Source organism: Artemia franciscana, chromosome 18 (genome assembly GCF_032884065.1).
Source record: "Artemia franciscana chromosome 18, ASM3288406v1, whole genome shotgun sequence".
Lineage (NCBI taxonomy): Eukaryota > Metazoa > Arthropoda > Branchiopoda > Anostraca > Artemiidae > Artemia > Artemia franciscana.
The window spans coordinates 12,037,232-12,053,461 of NC_088880.1; the positions used below are offsets into that span (position 1 = coordinate 12,037,232).

The 16,230-nt window shown below is 34.1% G+C and overlaps 1 protein-coding gene across 1 annotated transcript in view; it reads left to right on the forward strand.

The window, feature by feature from the left end:
- The window catches only part of LOC136038622 (dynactin subunit 4-like), a 53,577-nt gene that overhangs the window by 32,521 nt on the left and 4,826 nt on the right, over positions 1-16,230 (forward strand). The window contains exons 8-9 of the mRNA XM_065721854.1: positions 4,054-4,295; positions 12,289-12,477. Coding sequence (XP_065577926.1) covers positions 4,054-4,295; positions 12,289-12,466 — 420 coding nt within the window. The 3' untranslated portion in view covers positions 12,467-12,477. The remainder of the gene's footprint in view (positions 1-4,053; positions 4,296-12,288; positions 12,478-16,230) is intronic.

Sequence of the window (16,230 nt, forward strand, 5' to 3'; positions counted from 1 at the left end):
TTAATATTATCTTTTCAATTTTTTTTCATTTTTATTTATCACAGTTCAGTCAATTTTCGAGAGGGGCACTCTGATTTTATTTGCTGGGCGATATTTAAAGGAAACTGGTAAATTTAACATTGACTATATTCAATTTCTGATTATTTGGAGTTAATTATAATAACCTTCAACCTATCGTCTTGCTAAATCCTTGCAGATTTGAGGGTCAGGTGACTTTGCTAAGGCAAGGGAGGAGCTGATAGTTAAAAAAAAGTGTGTTTGAGGCAGGATTTTAATTTCTGCAGGAGGTAGGGGATTCAGCCCAGGTACACATTTGGAGGAAGATCTGGAGGATTGGGGAGCCTCATTTATCTGAAGGTTGAAAGTTACACACAATATGTGCTGAAACGCGGATACTATCGAAGAAAAGTTTAAATTACAGAACTGTTTAAGATCAATGTTCTAACCGACTGTCTCTTATCCCTCTTCTCGAGGGGAGATATATGTTTATTAGTTTATTATATTACATATGTTTATTACATCCCCTCGAGGGGATGTTTATTACATATTCCTTGTTAATGGTTCTCTGAAGCAATGAAAAATAATTTCTTCTACTGCGTAAATAATCTCAGTAATATGTTCGTAATAACCGCTGGCCTATAATTTACAAGTTGCTTGCCATTGTTTAAACGCTTTTCCTACGCTACTGCAAGGATTTTGAACACTATGCACTATAGCACTATTGGGTAGAATAGTTTTTGAAAATGTTATCGTTTTGTAGTGTTAATTCTTTTTACTTGGTACTTTTATAAAACACATGCGCAGCTACGAGTAAATTGATTGCTCTCATGGTAAATTTTACCTGATGCACCCTTCTGCAAGGGTGCACTGGATGCACCCTTGCGTAGTGCAGATAATTATGATGGATCTTATTCTAAAACAAGGATTCTTATTCTAAAACAAGACTGTTCTTCCCTACCTCGTATGAATTAGTTATTCCCCGTGTGTTGCCCTAGGTTCACATTGTAGCAAAATTCACTCATTTTCACACTTTAATTGCCAATTTTGACAGTTTCGATTGCTTCTTCAGGCATTTAACCAATATTATAAGTTTTAACTTATACTTGGCTACAATTTTTTAAACATAATAGCAACAGTAATGGAAGACGTAATTAGTATTGAAAAGGATTTGACTAAGAAGTTGATTGTGGCTGTCCAGTTCAATAAAATTATTCACGGAAAAGCCTTATGGGGGTAAAGCCTCATCGTGATCTATTTCATGAGGGTCTTTTCACTTTGAATTTTTTGCTAGTAAATGTTGGTTGACTTGAAAATCCTATGTGAGCAAAATGGCAATCAAAATTGCTCATTGGTGCGATTCACGAATATTGTCTATCGCAGTAATTTTTTTCTGTGTCAACCAAGGGCGGTGAATAAACTTCTACTAGATGAGTATTTAACACTTAATTGTTTTTACCTGTTTTACTTCGTTGTCAGATACGCTCTCTTCTCGGTATGTCATAATATCTTTATTCTTCTATTAGTGTTTATTTTGATTGGTACTACATCAGCTGTGGAACCACCGTCAGTTATAACAGAAAATTATAAAATCCATTTTAAATGAATATTTGAACACGAAAGAATCGTTATTTGACTCTGAATCAGGAATGGTAAATATAAAATGTCTAAAAATAACGCTTAATTTAAATAATCAAATTAATTTAATTAATTTAAATAAATAATCTGTTGGAGTTCAAACAAAAAATTCAACGGGTTCTCAATGTTTCGAAAAAACTTGGTAGGGAAATGTGTGAGCGAGTTACTTTCGTGGGCAGAACCTGTTGTTTTAGGGCTAATATAGGGTTGTCGTATGCCTGATATTTTGATTCATATATGATTTCAATATCTCCTGAAGAGAAAAGTGTGGTTTGCTTACTTCTTTCATATAAATGATTTCGATACGTTGTATATTCAAATCCGTTTTTCTTTCTGAGACACCATTTATTATCTATGTTTATTATAATGATAGTAGTTTATTACGAATTCAAAATTTTGGTAATTTCGAAAGAGAGAAACTTCAAAACCATCAAATATTTGGCGGATACAAAATATACTATTGATTTTTCATGTTCAAAAACCATAAACCGAATATTTCTTGTTTACTCTTTTGAAAACCCTTGAAAACTATATTTTAGCCCATGTTTCATAGACGTGTGTCTTTTTCCCTTTTTGATTTTATTTTTATATTAAAGAAACGGCCAGAGCCGGCAGAATCCTTTCTGTCATTGCCAAGTGTTCAAAAACCATAAACCGAGTATTTCCTGTTTACTCTTTTGAAAACCCTTGAAAACTATATTTTAGCCCATATTTCATAGATGTGTGTCTTTTTCCCATTTTCATTTTATTTTATGTTAAAGAAACGGCCAGAGCCGGCAGAATCCTTTCTGTCATTACCAAGTGTTCAAAACCATAAACCGAATATTTCCTGTTTACTCTTTTGAAAACTCTTGAAAACTATTTTTTAGCCCATGTTTCATAGACGCCTGTCTTTTTCCCTTTTTGATTTTATTTTTATATTAAAGAAACGGCCAGAGCCGGCAGAATCCTTTTTGTCATTATCAAGTGTTCAAAAACCATAAACCGAATATTTCCTGTTTACTCTTTTGAAAACCCTTGAAAACTATATTTTAGCCCATGTTTCATAGAAGTGTGTCTTTTTCCCTTTTTGATTTTATTTTTATATTAAAGAAACGGCCAGAGCCGGCAGAATCCTTTCTGTCATTACCAAGTGTTCAAAAACCATAAACCGAATATTTCCTGTTTACTCTTTTGAAAACCCTTGAAAACTATATTTTAGCCCATGTTTCATAGAAGTGTGTCTTTTTCCCTTTTTGATTTTATTTTTATATTAAAGAAACGGCCAGAGCCGGCAGAATCCTTTCTGTCATTACCAAGTGTTCAAAAACCATAAACTGAATATTTCCTGTTTACTCTTTTGAAAACCCTTGAAAACTATATTTTAGCCCATGTTTCAAAGACGTCTGTGTTTTTCCGTTTTTGATTTTATTTTTATATTAAAGAAACGGCCAGAGCCGGCAGAATCCTTTCTGTCATTACCAAGTGTTCAAAAACCGTAAACCGAATATTTCCTGTTTACTCTTTTGAAAACTCTTGAAAACTATTTTTTAGCCCATGTTTCATAGACGCCTGTCTTTTTCCCTTTTTGATTTTATTTTTATATTAAAGAAACGGCCAGAGCCGGCAGAATCCTTTTTGTCATTATCAAGTGTTCAAAAACCATAAACCGAATATTTCCTGTTTACTCTTTTGAAAACCCTTGAAAACTATATTTTAGCCCATGTTTCATAGAAGTGTGTCTTTTTCCCTTTTTGATTTAATTTTTATATTAAAGAAACGGCCAGAGCCGGCAGAATCCTTTCTGTCATTACCAAGTGTTCAAAACCATAAACCGAATATTTCCTGTTTACTCTTTTGAAAACCCTTGAAAACTATATTTTAGCCCATGTTTCATAGAAGTGTGTCTTTTTCCCTTTTTGATTTAATTTTTATATTAAAGAAACGGCCAGAGCCAGCAGAATCCTTTCTGTCATTACCAAGTGTTCAAAACCATAAACCGAATATTTCCTGTTTACTCTTTTGAAAACCCTTGAAAACTATTTTTTAGCCCATGTTTCATAGACGCCTGTCTTTTTCCCTTTTTGATTTAATTTTTATATTAAAGAAACGGCCAGAGCCGGCAGAATCCTTTCTGTCATTACCAAGTGTTCAAAAACCATAAACTGAATATTTCCTGTTTACTCTTTTGAAAACCCTTGAAAACTATATTTTAGCCCATGTTTCAAAGACGTCTGTGTTTTTCCGTTTTTGATTTTATTTTTATATTAAAGAAACGGCCAGAGCCGGCAGAATCCTTTCTGTCATTACCAAGTGTTCAAAAACCATAAACCGAATATTTCCCGTTTACTCTTTTGAAAACCCTTGAAAACTATATTTTAGCCCATGTTTCATAGCTGTGAGTCTTTTTCCCTTTTTGATTTTATTTTCATATTAAAGAAACGGCCAGAGCCGGCAGAATCCTTTCTGTCATTACCGAGTCTTACTTCTGCCCGAGTAATTTCGGATCAACTAACTTCTGCTGAAGAAATCGAAATGTACGAAACAATGGCGAAAAATGCTGCCAGTGTAAAAGTAACAGGGAGACTAGAACTAGCAACTGATAGTATCAATCTTCTGCCCCGAGATGACCTTGCAGAATATGAAGCGAGCTCTATGTCGTTGCTTAAAGACGATCCTAAGTAAGTATTACAGGTTATTTTTAATAGTATTTATGTTATAGTATTTATAAGCTATTAATAACATTAACGAAACGGATGAAGGATGACAGATTGCCAAAGATAGTCCTTGTCAGCCAAACGAGAAGCACGTTGTCCCCGAAGGTGTGGAAGGAGGTCGTATGGAAGGATTTCAGGGAAATTGGAACTTCCCAGGAGGGAGTAAATAGGGAGGTTTTTAATAGGTTGGGATGGAGGGGGAGCGTGTGTAGCTGTGTTGGCCTCATGTGGTCTGGTGCTGTAGTAAGTTGTTAGTGGTAAAATTCGGTATTTATAAAATGAAAACTGAAATATTGAAAAATATTTTAATAGTAGGCTATAGGATAAAAAAAATTAATGAAATAAAAAGAAGAAAAAAATTCTACTAGAGTGAATAGATGGTGATTGTATTGAGCATTGAAATGACAAAAATAAATAAAGCAGTGAAATAAATAGGATACATGTATTCGATCAACCTTGGTAAGTATTTAGTGAAAGAAAAGATTAATGCAGAAAGGCCTCTGTTGATGTTAATGGAAAGGCAATCGTTTCTGCTTTTTACAAAACTCATGTAGCTTTTTTTTTGTGTCGTATTTACTCCTTATTTTGAGATTTCAGTGAATCTCAAACTACTTACAAAGCTGAATACATTTTTCCTGGGTTGATGCTAAAAAATTTTTTCATTGTTTAGTCCATTGTTAGATCTCTTATTGGCCTACTATTTATTCCCTTCTCTCCTCATACTGCTCTTCAGAGTATATGACAAAGCAAGGAGTTTTATCATTGCCATAAGTAGTTCTTGATCTGATAAGCTGTTGTTTGATTTGGAGCCGCTTTATGTTGTTTCATGTTTGTCTTTCATTTTTGTTTTTTAATCACAAGGGAGGTATTTAATCAGAACTAGTCCATCTCTATGCTATACTGTATCTACCATATCTAGGGGATTATGATAGTATCGAATTCCATTCTGTCCATTAGTCGGGTCAGACTTCAACCCCCTGACTGCTTCTTAGTCTGCCTGGAATATTTTGCCTGACTCGGCTAAAAAGTGTCACTTGTTTGGTGTCTTCCTTCAGTGCGAGAGATGAGGATTTATTTATAAAACATAAAAAACAAAATTATTGCTACCTCCCCTAAAAAGCAAAGCTTGTCCATGGGGGAGGTAGAGAAAATAAAATCATTAAAATAAAAAGAAAACTTGGCCATCGTAAAACAATATCTTCATGGTTTTTCTAAATGTTAATAATAAAAAAAAAAAATACAACAAAACATGTTTTTTTTTAAAAAAAGTGTAGAGCTCCATTAAGCTAAGAATGAGCAAAAATAAAATCAAATAATCTTCCAAGCGTGAAACTACCATAAATCACTATCAATAAATAAATGAAACTCAAAACGAACAGAAATTACAATAAATAGCCGAGTCAAACTCAAAACGAGCAAAAATTAACATGAGTAGGGTTGATAATCCCCATGCCTTCTCAAGACCAGGACACAATTTGCGCTTTACTGAAAAAAACAAAAAACAACAACAACAAAAACACATCTGACTGTGAATTGTCAGTTTAATTAACATATGCTGATACTTATCTCTTAAAGTTTGGAGAATTTTTCATTTATGAAAGTAACAAAAGTGAAAACATTTCAAACGTGTTTCTCAAAATTTTTTAATCCTGACACAAACTTTATAGCCTCTGAAGTTGACCTGAAAAATAAAACTTAATATCATTCCCAAACGATTCTATCCATTCTCTTTGACAACGTTGATACACTTATACCCTTTTTATTTATTTAAATTGTAAGAGCAGAAGTAGTAATAGTAGTATCCTCAAAGTTTCAACTTAATACCCCCAGTCATTCTCAATATATTGCTGAGGTGTCTTATTGGCAACCATAAACACAATTGCTTTTATTTATTTTAAAGCAACATTTAGTTTTAAAGCATTATGGGCCAATTGCATAATTATGTTTGGGGAAATTACTTCCCCTCCAGTCAGTTGACTATTAAAAAGGGACATTATCCCCTTCACTTTCCAATCAAATGATACTTTTTCGAAATTTCCACGACAGCAAATGACCGTCTCAAAGTTTTTATAAGTTGCATTTCGTGAAAATACCAGGCGTTTGTTTGGGGGGGGGGGCTATCCCCTTCCTATCACTCTGAATCTTAAAAAGGGCAATATATCTTCTGACTATCAATCCAATGAACCCCTTTCGAAGTTTATACGATCACCTATTCTATATAATCTTTATATGCCCCAAGGGCATAACTTATAACACTTGCCCTGAGGGCTATGGTGGGGGTGTTCATCCTCAAGGACTGGGGTATCAGTTGCCACAATCATTTTCGACTATTTAAAAGAGCACTATTCCATTCAATTTCCAATCGAATGAACCCTTTCCAAAGTTTCTACGGCAACTCCTTCGATTCGAAGTTCCCTTGTCTAAAAGCAAAAAAAAAAATAATGATAATACATAGTATATTATTTACACAATGTAACAAAATGGACTGCTGGTAACAAAATAGCTATTTCACAATTTCAATTCAATGTCTTCCGGGAAAAGAGGATGTCTCGGGGGGTACTAGTTGCTCTCCATAATGTTTGACTCTTAAAAGGGAAAAAGAATTGTACATTTACAATCAAACGAGCCACTTCTAAAGTTCTAACAACTGCCCCTTTCGTAAAAACCCCTATGGCCTATATAAAGACCCTCTTTAACTTACAAAACTTACCCCCAGACTGTGTGGGATTCTGACAACCTCAAAGGCCTTATTATATGAATTTTGGACTATTTTTAAAAAAATTCAAAATCACTATCGGATGTATTTGTGGAAAATACGACGTGAAGGGAGGGGGGAATGGGTGCCCTCCGATCACGTTGACTCATAGAAAGGGAAAATATCATCAGATTTCTAATCAAATGAGCCTACTTTGGACTTTTTACGACCACCCTTTCCGTAAAAACCTTATATAACCTCGGGGCATAACTGACAACCCTTGTGCTGAGGACTGGAAGGGGCTCTCATCCTCAAAGACCTAATTTCCAAACCTTTCAACTACGCTGAACAGAATGACTATTTCAAAATTTGGTTTGATGTATTTTGGGAATTGATGGGCTCGGGGGGGGGGGCTTGTTGCCCTCCGATCACTTTTTTATTAATAAAAGGCTACTAGCCCTTTCAATTTACAACCGAATGAGCTCTTTTTGAAGTTTGTTCGACAACAAATGGCCGTCTCAAAATTTTCATCACATGCATTTGGGAAAAGCAAAATCCGAAGCTTACAAAATTTGTATGAGTAGAAATCACCCTTTACAAAACTCTATATACACAATTACTACCAGTCGTACCTCTATGAAGAAACAGAAAAAACATGAAAGGGAAGAAATGCCTTTTAAAGGATTGTAAAATATTTTTGATCTCAGAATAATTTTTTATTATTATTATTATCATTTTTGTTTGTCTTTATTTGTTAATTTTTTTCCTTATTGGCCTGTGCGATTGATTTCTATGGGTCAAGTTGTAATTGTATGTTGTTCTATGTATTGCGCAAGGAACTATGCTCTGGCTTGGTCTTTGGCAGGTATTTAGTGATGGGTGGCTGATTGTCATTTTCCTATTTAGTGTGTAGGTGTTTTGTCTTGTTGTTCTTCTTGTTCTTTTCTTATCTTTTTTCCCTCATTGGTTTTTTTTTTCCTTTTTGGGGTTTTTTGCTTGCTTTGTTTTCTTTTTTTCTGCCTGCATTACAGGCCACGCATACTTGTGGGTGGTATATGATCTTGAATATGATGCTATTGTTTACTATGGTCTTTCGACTGTATAAATATTCATCTATCTATGTATCTATTAAAAATGATGAAAATATATTAAAAGATAAAAAGGTATAATTAAAGTGCCCAAAGAGGCTTAGGCAGGTATAATGAAAGAGAAATGGTAAAGGAGCCACTTCAATTAATCGTTGGTAGTCTCGAGCATAAAGATTTGCTTATTCCGCCTGTTTGAAATTTTATTAAATTTTTAAAAAGTATTTTTGTTTTTAATAATATAAGCAGAGTCGATCGAATGGAATACAAATAATTAAAATCAAACAATGATGAAAATTGTTTGAGGAGACGTTTTTTTCGATAAAAACTGTTATCTATTAATTTCACCTTGTATTTTTCCCTTATCATGGGCCTGTTCCTCTGACAGTTTCAGATTAGGCTCATTTGCTTTTGTTTTTATTTTATTTTACATATATTTGTTTTATTTTAGTATTTGCTTAGTATCTTAAAAAGTAATAATCAAAAATCTTTTAAATCAATAGATTCAGTACTAAATGTCCTATGTTAAAATCTTGGAATCCGATACTCGGTAACAATTTTCTATAATGAGCATTTTGTTTCCTTTTGTTGAACTATGTTTGGTCCATTTATTCCATATTATAAAAAAAGACATGACAAAATAATAGTAAAATTGTCCAGAGTAAAAAGAATGGGAGTACAAGATGTCGCCGAAAATATGTTAGGCGATTTAACTTGGGGAGCTGAGGATTCAAAACTCCTAGTGTCAGTTATTGTGTTGCATCTGGCAATATCATTTACAAAGTCTGAAAGTTAAAATGCTAAAATACTAATTCAGTAAAAATGCTAAAATTCACAGAAAAATACTAATCGACGCTACATTTGTGCATGTATTTTTCGAAGTTTTTATAAAATGTAAAAAAGCATTGGGTGAACATATCCTTGAAACGGGTGGTGCTATTTTAAGCTTAAATTTGCTATTTTAAGCTACATTTGTGCATGTATTTTTCGAAGTTTTTATAAAATGTAAAAAAGCATTGGGTGAACATATCCTTGAAACGGGTGGTGCTATTTTAAGCTTAAATTTGCTATTTTAAGCTACATTTGTGCATGTATTTTTCGAAGTTTTTATAAAATGTAAAAAAGCATTGGGTGAACATATCCTTGAAACGGGTGGTGCTATTTTAAGCTTAAATTTGCTATTTTAAGCTACATTTGTGCATGTATTTTTCGAAGTTTTTATAAAATGTAAAAAAGCATTGGGTGAACATATCCTTGAAACGGGTGGTGCTATTTTAAGCTTAAACCTTTTCCCGATAATATATGGGAACATCCAAGGACCGATAATGTACAGGATTTCAATCTATAAAGAGTTTTAAATGATCAAATATAATATTATAAGCCTATAAACTAAGCTTTATATTTATTCTATGTTTCCAATGTCCTTGTGCTCTTCCAAAATTCTGGCACTTGTAAATGCACACAAATAGTACACAATGCTGTATACATTATACAAGACCGACTGTATTTACAAATACACGTAAAAGAGCCACTAGTCAACCTAGGGAAAATATTCCAAGGGAGTTTTAAGGAATCATTGAGCAAATATTCAACTAAAGATTTCACCCTATATATTGAATTTCAATTATTTTGAATTTTCCTTCATTTTATTTGAATTTTATCGAATTTTAATATATTTCAGTTTCAGTCTACACAAATAAAGTTTCACCGCTTATAGTGTCCCTATATGTATTGACACATAGAATACATACAGACGGACTTCAATAAGTTGAGAACCTGAAAACGGGATTTATTTCCGAAAAGGAGTTTTTACGTTGCATTTGGGCAGATTTTATTTCTAGTTTTGGAGCTTGCATCTGTCAACAGCAAAATCAAATGCGGGCCTGGATAGTGAAATTTAGTCACCAAATGTTTACAAAACCTTATTTTTGGTTAAAAAAAAAGTATGATAAGTAGTCAAGGCCGTATTCTGGGGGGGGGGGTCGTGGTTTGACCCTCCCCCGGACTGTTTTTGACGCGTTTTATTAAAAGTATTCTTTTTGTACCTCCCCTCCCCACACCCAAAAAAGATCCTGGATACGTTCTTGTAAGCGGTAGTAAAAAACACCTGTCTACCCATTTTTTGACTTAGGTTGTTTCCATGTTTCTCTCTACTTCTGTACCTAGTTAGGTATTTAGCAGATTACTGCTGAAGGATGACGTTAGATGGTATATATGAATGTTTTTCTCAGTATTTGATATCCACTTCACTTACATACAGAAACAATAGAAATGACCGTTTAAAAAAATGTTGACCGAAAATTCAAGGTTCGTTTAATTAATAGATGGCAGCACTAGGAATTGAGAAGAAATGGAATGTTTGTGTTTGGATAATTGACTATTTTGGGGAGTGGTCCTGGTATTTCTGGATTTTGATTAAATATTGTTTAATTATCTGGATAAATATTGCCGTTTTTCATTGTTTACACTTATGTTACTCAGCTCTTAGACTTAATGCGAAAGATCAAGTCTTTTCTTTCAAGTCTTTTCTAAAAAGTGTTATATTTTCAATATCAATGTTTGATTTTGCTTGTAATAAAGTTAAAATTAATTTAGAAAGAGATAAATGCAATTTATATTAGGTAATCAGTAAATGCTTTATCCGATATGCTAAAAACTAAAAAATGCTAAAAATATTCTGACGCAATTTTACGCTTTGTGTTTAGTCAGGAAATTGTAAGGAATCTAAAGTAATTATTTCTTAATATATTAAATGGAGCAGAGTAAACAAAGCCGGTTGTGAGGTCAAGTTGAAAGAAGAGAACGCTAAACTTGATCTAACTTTTTCAGAAAAAATATGCACATTCAGATTTCCATTGTCTCCAATTTCTGTTCCTTTGAGGTCCCATCCTTTTATTCAATGTAAATGCTGTTTTTTTTATGTTTGGCATCTTCCTAAGCCTTATTTTGCTTGTTTAAAGTTTTAAATTCGTCCTTTACTTTTCTAGGATTTTTTTAGTGCAATTAACTTAAGAGAAATTATTATTTGTTTCTTTTAATTTAGATTTGAATTGACTTGTTTAGAAATATATATAGTAGAAACAAAAAAAAAAAAAAATTGCACAAAAGTTTGAAAAGCGAATAAAATTGCTATTGTTGCTCTTCTACCATTTAAAATATTTGGCACTCAATTTTGCGCCAAAAGTGGTAAAGTATTGCTCTCCAAAGGGGTTTATTCTCAAAATATTTAGCTGTTAGAAATCCTAACTTTTCATAAATCTAAAATTTCCGCAGATATAACTAAAGATCATATTTATTTAAAGTAAAATGGGTGTCATACTACTTATGCTTTTCGAAAATCCTCCGATTTTTTCCACTTGGGAAAATTCCCCCTTAAGCAACTAATCTAGTGGGGTTATTTAATTGACTCAAATGTATGTATATTGTAGAATGAAAAAAAAAAAAAAAACAACTGAAATTGGATAAAGTTGCTATCTTTGCTCTTCTATCATTTAAAGTATTTGGCAAGCTGATTTGCGCCAAATTGGTATATTTCCAAAATATATAGCTGCTAGAAATCCGAATTATACATGAAGCTATTGTTTCTGAAGATATACGTTTATTAAAGGTAATCTTATCTTAATATGCATAATATTAATCAATAAACAATTAAGCATAATCTTAGAACAATTATCATCCTAGCTAATTGATTGGTGTGTTGGATTTGAAATCCTTTACCCGAAGGACGGGGGTTTCCTGATGTGGCCAGTCATTTGGTTATAGGCAGGGGTCAGTGGCATGACTCTCTAAGCTCAGCCAGAGCCGATCCAGCTCTTAATGGGCTCCTTGGAGAAATCTTGGGAAGGTAAGCAGTAAGGGTATTCCAAAGCACCGGATGGCTGTCTCCCCCCATCCATTGCACTTCTTGGGTGGAGGGCATTGAAACGGAGATCAGTACTGCTGATTTTGACTTTAAGGGTCTAGTGCTGTATACTTTACATTTGTAAAAAGATTGTACATACTCTTAAATAAGATTGTATTTATTAAATTAAAATAGTTGTGATAGTAAAGTATTAGTGTTTTCTAAATTTCTCTGATTTTCATCCTCATTATAAAGCATTTAAGCATCCAATGAAGTGCGGTTAAAAAGGTCAAAGTCTTTCCCAAGGTCAGTTAAGGTTAAATGTATCTATTCTAGATATATTATATGGAGGAAAACAAACAAAGTAGGCTATGAGGTCAAGTTGAAACGAGAGAATGCCGAAGCTGATGTCTCTCTCATTGGGCTGGTTCTACAATGGCAGACGTTTAGAGCTGGTGCGTTGCCCGATTCGCTGCCAAGTATTGCAGAAACTGCTGTATTTCTGCGCATCTAGCTGCACTAAAAGTAAGCAAGCATCGATATTACCATTGCTAAACTTTTTGTATATTTAGAATTCAGAATCATTTACAGGTGTTCAGCAAAATGAATGAGCTTCAATTTTGTCATTGATAAGACGCTTTTTATTAAACACTAATCTAAAACACTTTATTCTATCTTATTCTTAGTTCACCAAAGTTTTATTGGACTGTCGCATAAATTTAGAGGTAATAAAATAAACATTACAGAAACATTACTTTTTAAAATTTTGTTTTTTAAAATTTTCTTCGCTGATGTATTTGGTTTCCCTCCAAGGCGTTGAATCGTCTACGACACCTATAAGAAAATGCTTTTTCAGACACTTTTGTCAAGTTTTTTTGTAACGAAATGTGATAATGCAGTTGTCCAAATGTGAAACAACACAGATTTTGCTAATTATAAATATTAGCCGATATTGTCATGTAAAGATGGTTGTAACAAATTTTTATGAGCAATGTACAAAAAAAGCTCGAAGTTGCTACGACGAAATTGATTGAAAGATTGGAAATTGAGCTTGATTTATTTTCCTTATTTCAAATTATGTTTAAGCATGTCCAAACTTGATGCCAAACTATTGAAGCTAGTATCTGGCAGCTGCGACATCGAAAACATGATTTCTTTGTAAAATAGAATAACTAATACATACGAAAGACTATTTTGACTAAATAAGAAATGTGTTTTCTATTATACCAATTGAGTGGGAGGGGGAGGGTTGGCGGAAATTCTATTCGTATGCTAGGTACATGAAAGTGAATTAATCTCTAGAGTTTATTCCTCTAGATCATTGGTTTCCAATTGATTTTGGGCCATGCCCCACTTGGGTGTTTCTAAAATCCTGATGCCTCCCTCGTGATATTTAAATTTTGTTATCAAAATTTTACGTGTATTCAGCTGAAGGAAGCGTTAAAGATCATTAAATTGTTTGTTTTTCTTTTTTTTTTGGGGGGGGGGGAGGTCGTTCTCTTGGCATATCTTGTACTAGTGAAAAGTATTGTCCGGATACAACACCTTTTTACAATGTATAACGTCATTATGTATAACGTCATACTATCATGTATCTTTTTAGGTCTTTAAATGCATTTGAATGTAATATCTATCACCTGGAAAATATTTTTTCAAATTAGGGCTCTAAAATATAGGTAGCCGAAGGGTGACGTCCTACCCATGACTCACCAAAATATTACCATGTCCCACCGGTGGAGCCTACGCCCCACGTTGGCAATCACGGCTACAGATGAATTTGTAGAATTTTGCAAATTCAAGCTCAGTTAGTCTCGCTCGTCTGATGTGGCACATCTTCTAGAACTTCCATAGCCTTTTTTTTAAGAGCCTCTTCTTGAATCAAAACCTTTTACACCTCCCCGATCAATGTTTTGTTGATTTCTATTTCATGTCTTCCCGTCGTTTAATACAATCAAAATTTTACTTATATTCAGCTGAAGGAAGTGTTAAAAGGCCATAAACTTGTGTTGTTGTTTTTTTTTTTTTGGGGGGGGGGGTCGTCCTCTAGGCATATTTTATACTAATGAAAAGTATTGTCTGAATGCAACACCTTTTATACAATGTAAAACGTCATTGCATTGCTATCATGTATCTTTTTAGCTTTTTAAATGCTTTTGAATGTGACATATATCACCTGAAAAATATTTTTTCAAATTATGGCTCTAAAATATAGTTACCCGAAGGGTGACGTCCTACCTATGACCCACCAAAATATTACCATGCCCCGCCGATGGAGCCTACGCCCCACGTTGGCAACCACGGCTACAGATAAATTTCTAGAATTTTGCACATTCAAGCTCAGTTAGTTACGCTTGTCTGGAATGGCACATTTTCTAGAACCTTAATAGTCTTTTTTATGAATCTCTTCTTGAATCAAAACCTTTTACACTTCCCCGATCAATGTTTTTTTGATTTGTATTCCATGTCTTCCCGTCTATCATTGTGCTCATTATTCCGTATATTTACTTAGGATTCTTCATCCCAAGCCTTTTCTTCATCAATTTTCCTTCCAAACGTTCTTGAAGATCATACCCAGAGTGTCTTATTCCTTCAAAGTCCAAAGAATGATTTTTACGGAGTTGTCTCTCATCATTTGTTGTCACGCTTGTTTTATAAGTTGTTTTTTTTTGTCTCTAGGTTACTTTGGCAGCTTTTCCTGTGGTAAAAATTTTAAGAATCATCCTCCACGACTAAAGACGCGTCATATCAAAATTAGTCGTTTTGTGTCGAGAAGCTTAAAAATGTGAAAGTATTTCCATTAAAAGGAAAATTTGGTTTGGACTGTCTCTGACTGAATTAGTCATCTGGAACCTGGTCGAGGTAAAAATAAACACTAAAATGACTTGACAAAAGAGCTAGAGAGTGATTCCTCCCCTCCCCTCAAGCCACCTTAGTCAAGCCACCCTCAAGCCACGGTAATGCATGTATGCTAAAATGCAATTTTCTTCATTTTTCATGTTAGGCAACTGCAAGCCTCCAGTCAAGGGCCTTACATCGTGCCAAATTGATTTATTATCTCAGGATTTGTGTTTCCAGCATCTTGGCAATGTTTGGCCAACATTGATGCTTTGCGCTATAGAAAACAAAACGCCTATTTACTATGCCACGATTCATGTCCTTACTCAAAAAGGGTGCTATCTATTTTCATTTACGTTCAAATAAGCCTCTTCTGATATCTACGACCGCTTGTATGATATGGTCAGTCAGAAAAAAAAGGAAGGAAAAAAGAGATGCATCAGTGCTGCTGAAGCAAAATGTGGATTTCCTTGTTGCTCAAAACGGAGGACTCTGTACCTCCTGATAATGATTTGTGACAATGGTGATTTGAGTTGTGTACTTGTTATTTTGATTAGATAGTATTTTTGAAAAGTTTCGGGAACTTTGTTTAAATATTTCGAGTTTCTTCTCGGAATAAAGGTTTGCTGTTTAGTTGAACCTGAGAAATACATCTCACTACTATTACCACTATTGCTACTGCTAACAACTCACTGCAGTACTATGCCGTCTGAGGCCAACACAGTTACGCACGCTCTTCCTCTATTCCAAGCTTTCCTATTCCAACATCCTCCCAAGAAGTTATAATTTCTTTTGAATACTTCTTATGACTTCTTCCAACCCCAATCAGGGACGACCTACTTTTTATTTGACCTTTGACGGATAGCCAAAAAGGGTGATCACTGGTAGTTTGTCACCCTTCATCTGTAAAACATGTCTTATCGATCTCAACCTTCTCTCATTATAGCCCAAGAAAGTAGGATAGAACCATGTTTAATCTTACCACTTAGTCTTTGTAATGTCAGGTAAGCCGTTAGCCAAAGCTATCTGTAGATGATTCCTCTGGACAACATCCAACAAAGCCTCTTCCGTCTTTAGAAGTGCCCACATTTCAGAACTGTACTTGATCACTGTCTTAACTGTGGCTTCTAATATCTTACTCTTGGTTCGCAGACTTGTTTTCCTCTTTTTCCAAGCCTTTTTCATCTGCGAAATAACACCCTAGGCCTCAGCTCATCTACTCTTTACGTCGTCGCTGCATCTAATTTCTTTACAAATAATACTACTCAGGTAAGCGAAGCTACCCACTTGATCAATCTTACTGTTACCCAACATCACCTCTGCACTTTCGTTTATTTCTAGTCTAAACGACTTGGTCTATCTACTATTAATTTTCAAGCCTATTCTTGTGCCCTGAACTGTCGAAACCTCCAAAGAAAAATTTATTTTGGTAACATTTTTATC